General features: G+C 33.3%; 1 protein-coding gene across 1 annotated transcript; it reads right to left on the reverse strand.

Moving 5' to 3' along the window:
* Positions 1-3,515: 3,515 nt before the first annotated feature.
* On the reverse strand, positions 3,516-8,950 carry LOC149170188 (amino acid permease 2-like). The gene is made up of 7 exons (XM_089427275.1): positions 8,279-8,950; positions 7,878-8,114; positions 7,672-7,765; positions 5,269-5,483; positions 4,959-5,101; positions 4,464-4,691; positions 3,516-4,360 (listed from the first exon to the last, which is right to left on the reverse strand). Exons 1-7 carry the CDS (start codon positions 8,364-8,366, stop codon positions 3,959-3,961), a joined length of 1,407 nt encoding a protein of 468 aa, XP_089283401.1. The 5' UTR covers positions 8,367-8,950; the 3' UTR covers positions 3,516-3,958.
* Between the last annotated feature and the right edge of the window lie 1,753 nt (positions 8,951-10,703).

Consider the following 10,703-nt stretch of genomic DNA (forward strand, 5'->3'; position numbering starts at 1 on the left):
AGAAACAATGGAAAACCCTTCACATCCCGAAACCTAATCCTAGAAGATGAAACACCAAATTGTGGGCCCCGTCTGGGTAAATTGGTACATCAATTTCCCGGGGTCGTAACTTTGGCATACGATCTCCGTTTGACGTGTACGATAGCTCGTTAGAAAGATCTATCCGAGTACTACCACTTTGGGAGGCATCCCAGAATCCCAAAAAAACGTCGTTTAGGGCTTTAAAACGGCTTCGGAAGTTCAGGACCCGAAAAACTGCTAAAAATAGTAAACTGTGTTGTAATTTAGGAAACTGAAAAGACTGAAAGAGACAGTTGTGGGGGTCCAAATGGGTTGGTGGGTGGCCACCAACATCCACCTGGTTCAAGAGCTCAAGGAGACGTAGCCCAAGATATCAGGGTGAACTCCATATTATATTGTTGTGTTATGTGTTTGTTTTTACTGTTGCTCTAACTATTGTTATATGCATTTGTATATGAGTTTAAGTATCTTCCCATATCAGTACAAACAACAGATTTAAAGTAAATAACTAGCTGAAAACAAATACAAGCGTACACCCATATTTTCAAGCATTTCTTATTTCCGCATTGGTTAATCATTAAGACTTGGGAAAATTAGAAGCTTTGTAAGTGGGAGAGGTTCTTGTAAGTTAGACAAGAAGCCTAAAAGCCCCATTTTCAGATCAACAATTCTCTAATTTTCCGAGCTAATTACCCTTACGAGTACCCAAAACAAGCACCGATGTTCTTTCTGGTTTGCTAACATACTTGCATAGCTTCATAAGAAGCGTGTTCAATATGCAATCAATAGCATTTAACATTCTTCACCATTTTTTCCCCAAAAGCCAAAACACCAGTCCATTATCAAAACCCTCGAATGTTAAATAATGTGATTTTATGCACAGAATATGCCCTTTCTTTCAAAAGATGAAACTTTCTTGATGAAGGCTCGACGGCTTCTCTATTAAACTGGCGTGTTGTGCTCAACTCCTTTCCTCTTCATTCTTCAACCGCTCATTTCAACAGCTCTCAACTCTTGCCGTGATACCAATTGTTGGTTGGAGCAGTTGATAAAGCAAGAAATAAATGAAAAACTGAATGGAAACCAAAAATAATTTACAAGTAAAACACAATGTTTACGTGGTAAAACCTTGACAGGGTGTCAAGGAAACATCCACCCATCAAGGAATTGGATTTTCTATTAAATCAATTATGATTCTCCTTGATTACAATAGTTCTATTAAATCAATTATGATTCTCCTTGATTACAATAGTTTGGGCATTCATCATTTTACAAGAGCCTCCTCCGTTACATAACTGTTGTTTCCATATAAAACCAACTTGGCAGTAAATACAATGTTTACACATATTTACACAATTAGTTGTGAAATTCTTTATTACACTCTTGTTACTTGAATTTGACCCATAACTCACAAATTCACCTCTTCATTTTTAACATCTAACCCTTTAAAAATATTGAGAATACTCTAAACACATACTTAAAGCCAAATATTAAATAAGTAAAATTGGATTCTTTTATTTATAGTCAAATATATTGAAATTAACCTGAATAAATTTCTTTGAATCTTAATCTTCGAAATTAACCTTAATAAAGATCTTTGAATTTTTGTAAAGACTAACCTTAACAAAAGTCTTTCCAACAAAATAAACAAAGTGAATTTCAATAAACTAAAAACTTAGATTAAGAAAATACAATATTTTATTATTAAATATGCTGACATGAATTTTCTCTACCAGTGAGAGCTCCCCCGCTCTCCCAAATGCCCCAACCAAAAAAAAAACATAACCATATGAACACCTACTTCCGGAGTGCAAATTTCGCTCCCCTGCTCTCACGCAAATTAAGATCTCGCCTGCTCTCACCCAAATATGAAAACATGTTACCTTCCTGATCCCACCAAAAAAAACATAACCATATGAACATCTACTTCCGGAGAATGACGTTGATTAAAATGCAAATTTCACCTATGTGAATTTAAAAAATGATATTAACACAAAACCGAAACAATAAAACCCACCCTTAAGTCAATTTTAGAAAAGGATATTAACCTCAAAACCCAAAACATATTTAAAAATTAAAACAACCCTCGAGATATTATAAAGAAGCGATGAATATTCAGATTGGGCCTTTCTGGATGAATGAAACTCCACCACGATCAGAAAATCTTACTAACTAATTATTTTATTTCCTTTTTCGGGTTGTGATTCATGGACTTGCGGAAACATTTTCGAGGAGATATATATATATATGAAAGCAAGTGGAGACGAGGAAATGAATGAACCCTAATCCTAACAGATCGGAGGAGAATTGAACTTGTCACCTGAGATGCTTTAATGCGAGCAATTTAGGAGAATTGAACTTGTCACCTGAGATGTTTTAATGCGAGCAATTTAATTTAACTCATTTTATTGAGCTATTTTTTTATACGTAATTTTAACAAATAACTTAATTTGTTTTTAAATTGAAATTAAAACTCTCATTTATAACTATTTTTCATAAACTTTTTTCAGTGAGATGAATTGATGTCACACAATGAGATGAATTGAGTTGAAAAAGAAAAGAAGGAGAAGAAACACTGGAAGACTTTTCATTAATGGATTATTTTACATTTTTATAGTTATTTGTGAATATTTTAATATTATTTGTAAAATATAATTATTAATTTTTTTTTATATTTGACAGGAATTCAATAATTCGTATAGTAAACCTTTAACACAACTACTAGATCGCATAACTCTTTTGACATAATTACTTGGGTCTATAAAATTGGGTTGGAGGATTTGAACCTTTAATCTCTTAGTTTTCACAAATTTTTAAACTTTATATGAATGAAAAAATTCATTTTTACTAACACATACTCCACTTCAGAATTATATTATTAAATAAATAATAAAGTCTAAATATATTCCATATTAATAAATAAATAATAAAGTTTAAATATATTCATAAGTATTAAAGTAGAAACTACTTATTATAACATAGAATCTTATAATATGTTTTAAATGTGAATTTGCTTGATTAATAATTTTTTTTTTTTAATTTTTTTTTTGGATTCAAGGGAACATGCTTTTTTTAAAAGTGAAAGTCCCGCTTTATTGACTATTTGGATATAATTCCAAATAACATAATTTTTCTTGAATAACAATAATGAGTCAACCTACATCTGCAAAATAATAACCAATAATAAATATTCTATTATATTAAACTAAATTCTTTCTTAAGAATATAATCTTATAGTAATATATAAAAAAAAAAAATATATTATAAAAAAAATCTTATAATAATATATAAAAAATTTATTATAAAAAAAGTTACAACGAATTTATATTACTATGAACTGTAGAGTTTGAATTTTATACAAGAACTTTCACGTTATGTTGCGAAAGTTTTCAATATATGGTGAGTTATTCTAATAAACCTGCAATCCTATCAATTTCCGAGCAGAGTAACTACATTTGTGATTATAAGTGGAACATAGCTTTTTTTCCAGGATAAAAAAACGCTATCTTTTATATATTAAAAAGAGAGTACAAGTACATATTTCGTTGACCTGGAACCTAGCTTCCAAGGAGGCATTTATGTTTATTTGATTTATTAGGAAAATATTTATTTATTTGCCATTTATTTAAAAGCTCCCAGCGCTGCAAGATCATAGTTATTGTGCTGTGGAAATCTGTTCCAACTACAAACTTGTTCTGCATTTAGATCCGCTTTCCGAACTATGCTATTTTCACCTCAGAAACAATGGTGTTGTCTGAGTAATTATCTTCCCGGCAACACAGGCACAGTGCTGTAACATATCCACATTTTGTAGACTCTGCCTGAAATTGTTTAACTGGTAGATTTTGAAAATATTTCAGAATCTAAGAAACAATTTAACTTTATCTTAAAAATCAAGATCTACAATAAATATAAAGATGTCTATCCCAAATCCTCTCTATGTTTCTTTGTCCTTGACAAGGCCTTCTATGGAGCCAACAGCGGTTACCAGAGTTACAAGAAGAGCTACGAAGCTCAATGTTTGCAGAAGGTTCCACCTGAGTGTCCATCGTTGCACTTTTTTCTGTACAATGTACATCTCCACGGGAAAGTACACCACCAATGGCCAGAAGTTCAGAGCACCCAAAATTCCCACCACGTCATTGAATAATGGAAATAAAATGGCAATGCCAGTAGTTGACACAACAAATGCAGTTCTCCAACCCAGCTTGAGTAGATTGACACGGTAGAACCCCAAAAAAGGAACGCGTATGCCGATTCTCTTACTGATTAGCACACTGTCTGCCCATTTCTGAGAAATCCAACCTTCAATGAAATTGAAAATCGGTTGACACAACACCTGCGAGAGCTTCAGATATTAGGGCAATAGATTTATATGGGTGGCAGGAATGAATAGAGTTTCAGTCAAGCAGAGCTGAGAGAAATGGCGAGAAAATTCTTACCTGGTATGCTCCCACCAGGTGAACCACAATGCATGCATTAGCGAAGTCAATAAGCCAGTATGGCTCGTAGAATCCAAACCCTGTTAATAGGTTACCAGGTGCATTTTCCCCAAATGCTGCATAGCCCAGAAAACCACATAGCATATAGAATGATGCTGTTATCACTATAGAAATCAATGTTGCTTTTTTCATAGTTCTGTTTTCTGCAGGTGGAGACTTCAAAGTATCCTGCACAGTGATTCATTGGAGGGGGGCACAGAGTTATACTTGAAGCTTACTGCTTTCCAAAGGATTCGTATATATAAATCATTTGAAGCCATTTTTAGGAATAATTATATAACAATTATTTGGTGTCAATTTTTCGAACCCATTGTTGGGATTCATTATAAATAAATATGATGATGAATCCAAACAAAAGTTTTCAACCATTATTTATGAATCACAGAAGTTTTATTTTACAAAAAATTTCAAATAAGAGTTAACTTTGAGGCAAACCTGGATTTCAAGAACAAGTGGAGAAAATGGAAATGCAAATGCAATGTCACCAAGAGCTGGTAAGATCTTCCAAACTTTCTGGGCTCGAGTAAGAGAGATGGTTGTAGAGATTCCACCCAGTGTTCCCTGGATTTTTCCATTTTCTACAGTTTTTGGAACATTTGTCAACATGTTAGGGATGACATAAAACAAATGTAATATACAAGGTCAATAAAACCAGGATTATGCAGGAGAATAATTTCATAGCTGCTGTAAGAAACCAAGAGGGCTAATGATTGTATATAATGGAGTAGAGTAAGGTAAACAATACCAATTACTTTGGCAAGGCCCAGACCGATTCCTAATGTTGCATATGTAAATGACATTATCGCTGCAACTATTGAAAGGCCCCATAGTTTATGAAAGTTTGGTATTTGACACAAGATGACTTGCATAACTCCATAGATGACCATAGAGGTAAGATCTGGGAAATGGCATGGAGAGTCATGTCCATTTTTGTGGTAACAATTCGATCGGCTGATTGCTCTGCAATGTAATTCACACCTAATAAGCTTTTCAGCCCTTTTATATATAATATAGAGCAATAGCATCATAAACTTGAAATTTCATATATGAAGTCAGTGTATAGGCTCTGTACAGATATGGTGACTGCAACTAGCATATATGGTCCAGAACATCTGTCAGAAAAGTACAGTGGGCCCACCTTAAAGGTCAAAGAAAACAAAACCTCTCTAAATAACCTTCAATATACAGTACAAATTTATACATGTTCCAAACTTTATAAATGTTCTCGACAACGAGTTTAAGTCAATATGGTTGTCCCAATCCCTATTTTAGTCATCAATTGAACGAATCAGGGTGAACATTATTACCCATTTTAAAAGAACTATGATAAAATTGCATCCACTCTACTCTCCAAAATAAATTATGGTATGCAAAAACAAGATTATGATAAGCAAAACAAAATTATGAAATGAAATACACAAGCGAATCACACCAAAATCCATCACTAAAAATAATGGGAATTATGATAAAATTGTGTCCACTTTCCAAAATTATGGTAAGGAAAAGCAAAATTATGATAAGCAAAAACAAAATTGTAAATTGAAATATACGCGAGCCAACACACCAAAATCCATCACTAAGGACACTAGGATTTTATTAGGAGTGTAACCCACCCTAACCTTAACCTGTTTGTTTTCTAAAACATAGTTCTTCTTAATATTACTATATAGCCAGTTCATCCAATCGATAAAGTTGTGGAATATGTGAATACCAATGGCAAGAACATCAATATTATTATTGGGATTGATGATTTCTTTTTTCTCTCGTTACTTCATGAAAATTTTCTTTACTGGGTTTAGTCTTTTTTATTAGATAGTGGACAATTTTAATGTTAAATGAAAAAAAAATCGTTTACTAAATCGAATCAATTTTGATGTTGATGGAAAAAAATGTACACATATATTGTGGACAAGATTAATTAAAGTTCGATCAATCCTAGTTTGAAATAGTGTTATTGAAAACTAGATTCCAATTAAATTCTACACAAACTCATTAATCCATGCTCGATACTGTGTGAAAGAATAATAAAAAATTTACCCAAAAATATAAAACTTTACATACTATCAAGATTCACAAATTGTGCGCTGTTTAATACTTCGCATGCGCCAACGCGAAAAGCACCGGGCAAAATGACATAACTAAAACTTCGAAACTTTCTAGAAAGCCGAGAAAACTAAGAATCCAAATAGATATGTTGGATGGTTTTGTCATACACAATCACAGTTCTTTTTCAATGACGTCATACGATACACAGTCCTGTGACGCTGCCTCCCATCCACCATTGCTGCAACGCAGCTTTGATCGCTATTGACTGCTCACTGTAACAGAAATCCTCAAACATACATGATACTTGCCGACGTTATATAAATGGGCAGTAAGATTACAGCAATTTTAAGAGTATAAGAGTTTACTGGATTTTATTTGTTGAGTAATATTATATCATGTATATATATCGAAGAAAAAATAACATAATATATGGGGGATATATATGAAGAGGATAAAGGGTTTTTATATTAACAAATCTAAAAAAAATTGGAAATTAATAAAAAAATATAAAAAGGTATAAAAAATGTTAAAAGAAAAAATGGATACCTGCAATATTTAGTGGAAGTAGGGGTCTTGTAAATTGAGAAGGTGTATTGGGTTAGTGTTGAGAGGAGTTAAATAATGTGATGTTTAGAGCTATTTTCCAACATGTAGTGAAATTAAGGGTATTGTTTAATATACCATGAAGGCCATAATATGTCAGATATCCATTAAATGAAGTCAGTGAAGAGTTTATAGGTTAGGAAATACATATCAATTAAGCTTTCTCTAAATTTTATATATTTTAGAGTGTTTTTTAAAATAAATTAGACAAATTTTTTATATTTGTTATTTAAAATAAGTTTTGATGGTATATATGAATTCAATATCCTGGAAAAAAATATTTGAGCATTAAAATTATGAAATTCACAACTCATTTGTGATCCTAACAAACTCCTATAAAATTCCATATAAATTAGAAAAAAAACTATTCAAACACTCCTAGTGCAATATTTCTTTTAAAAAATCACCAAATTCCTTTAAAAAAATTTCACCATCCTAGCAAAATCATAACCTGATTACCTCATTAGACAAAGCCGAAATTATTGTCATGGAAACTAACCTGATGCTAACCGAAGTAGTGATGGTGTACGCAACGCATACTCCATACAGTAACGAATACTGAACTAATGCACACAGCCAGGCTTTTCTTTCACCTGAGTAGCATTACGGGCAAAATAAGTCCACCTGTGTCAAAAATTCAGTCACGAAATAGATAATATATAGAAAGAAAGTAACAATAGATCTAATCATGAGGAGATATAGCACCAAGATTGACTCGTACGGCACCCCTGTAAGAAGTGTTTCTGTGAGGCCCAGAGACTGGATCTGGGAACCTGTAACAATCCACTAGCAAGAAAGTGGAATACAATGTTATAAGAGCAAAGATGATCATGACTACAGGCCCCGCAATCCATCCCAACTGCGCGACGGCCCATGTCAAGGATAACACTCCCGCCCCTATCACTGATGTAATTATATAAGCCACAGCCGTCCATAGGGTCCCTGTTTACCCAAATTTCATATAAGAACTTCAAAATCCACTATAATTTTTATTGCAACCATAGCATATGAAAACAATCTAGTTGAATATACAGAATTCCTAGCACATGGTCTAAAAACATTGAAGAGAAATGCAGTGGAAAAGGAATTAAGGGATGCTTGAATACCTGTTCTGGTTGTTTCCACTGCATCGTCATGTTCACAGGCGTTGGAAAGTGAATAATGTTGTTTGTTCTTATCATTCATGGAAGTCATCCTCCACCACGGTGTAAGCCCTCACTCTTTTTCTCTAAATATATAAACAAACGCCTTGTTGAATAATCTTTTGCTGTGTTTTTTTTTTCCTTTCCTCTTAATACTTATAAACTGGCCAGTCTGATATGAAAGCTTAATTTTGATGAACCCAATATTTATAAATTGGTCACTCTGATATGAAGCTTAAAGCTTAATCTTGATGAACCCAAAAAAATTGAACTCAAAGATGAACCTAAAGAGAATTGGTTTTACTAATTCCAATAAACCCAAAAAGAATTGAACCTGAAAATTGAATTTACTAATCCCAATAAACCCAAAGAAAATTGAACCTGCCTTTGTTGAATATGAATTCTTTGCTAATTTTTGTGTTTTCTCCTCTCAACAACTTCTAAACTGGCCAAACTCCCATCTCAAACTTAACCTTGAAATTTTGATGAACCCGAAAAAAATTGAAAATATCTCTTGATGACTTGGCTAAAACCTCAACCAACTGGACCATCCACTTAAATCTTTATAGATTTATTTGTAAGATTTACTGGACTGGAATGGTGTTGTGCATAACCCTGGGAACAAAGCACCATATACATTTTTTTAATATTTACACGTGATTTCGCCTTAAATGTATTAAATAAAGTGAGAATCGATCACCGAAAGTGGGAAAAAATGTGCTCTTTAAACGTTAGAAATCTATCCACTATAGCAATTATTTGTGGCATAATAAAGTTCTTGATCAGAAAGATTCCAGTCAAAACTTGCTCTTAGATGTGGTACACCACAGTGATTGTGGAATCTTTTGACATTGATAAAACGTAAAATATCCTGTTGTGTCTGCCATGGAAAATGGAGAACATATATTTAATCTATGCAATCACATCTTATTGGTTGTATAACGCGTTGAAATATAGCTTACTCTTAATTTTCACGAAAAGAATCCAGAGTAGTAGCACTAGTTTAAAGTTGTTAGGTTATTAATATTTTTTCGAATCAAAATATCTTTCTTTAAAAAAAACTTTTATAAGTAGGTTTTTGTGTCATCTCTTTACATATTGTGACATTCATAAACTAAATATATCACTAAATACATGATCAAAAATCTAGTGTAGCATGACAACTAGTGTGGAGGATTCATGTACAGCTGTGGATCACCTTCCTCTTGTTGCAAGAAGGTCATGTTGGTTGATATCTTGGCTAGAATGGTTAGCTTACAATCAATGTAGTTAAATTTATGCTCTAGCTCTATAGTTTAGATAATTATTTCTTATAGAATGTTAGCTTTGTATGTAGTAACAACCTCAGGTTAGAAGTTCATGTAATAAAAGTTAATAAAGGAAAAAGAATAAGAACAAGGGCATGGGACAGTTATTCCAAGCTGAATGTTGGGAAAAACATCCTACTGGGTGTCACTTTCGGTGTATTATGGTTAAGGAAATTGACAAAGGCATTGATAAAAGCAAAGAGGCATTAATTGGCATTAATTTATGAAAATAAAGGAAAATATGAGAAAATGAAGATGAAGGGTCACATATTTGCCTGAGAAGGAAATTGAAGGAAAATAGAGCAAAATGAAGAAAATATAGGCGTCAATAATAAAAAGGCTTCTAAGGATCAGCTCACAATGTTTTGTGAGCTTTGGCTTTAAAATTTAGTTTCAAAGAGAGAAGAGCACCAAGAGGAGAAAGTAAGCAAGGAAAGACAAGGAAAGGCAAGGAAAGCAAAGGACAAGCAAGGAAGGTTTGATCAAGTAACTTCAACTGGTGAATTTTGCAGGTAACAGGTTGCATGTGTGATTTCTTAGTTGATTTGTGATTGCATGGTACGTTCATTTGTGTATTTGGTTCATTTGTTTTCATTAGCATGGGTTTTGCCTAGTTTGACAGTGGTTTTAGCCTTGCCTTGCCATTTCTTTGATAGCCATGGTGTGATGGGATTCTTTTTTGGTTGAACTTTCAATTGTTAGAAGGTTTTGGAATTGAGTGAGGTGGTCTTAGGAAAATTCTCAAAGGTTGGGGTTGGAGGTTGTTTAGTCTCTGGGAAGCCCTCGACAAGTGGGTGGAGATAGGAAAATTTCTTTAGGTAATGGTGAAGAAACTATGGGGCATCCAAGTTTGTTTTGTGCTTCTGATCTCTTGGCCAGTTTTGGCGAGATCACGGTAGCTTGAGGATGGAGGTGGTTTAATCTTTAGGAAGCCCTATTTTTTTGTCTTGAGATCCCACATTCACACTTGGAATATGGAATGGAGGTGATTGGATGAAAGAAAGATTTGGTTCAACCCAATCTATGGTCGGGTGGTACGTGGAAGTCCATGAATTGGTTGGCTTTTGCATGAGTTAATAAGA

Source organism: Pinus tabuliformis, chromosome 4_2 (genome assembly GCF_031772625.1).
Source record: "Pinus tabuliformis cultivar Carrire ecotype Pingquan chromosome 4_2, CPIR1, whole genome shotgun sequence".
NCBI lineage: Eukaryota > Viridiplantae > Streptophyta > Pinopsida > Pinales > Pinaceae > Pinus > Pinus tabuliformis.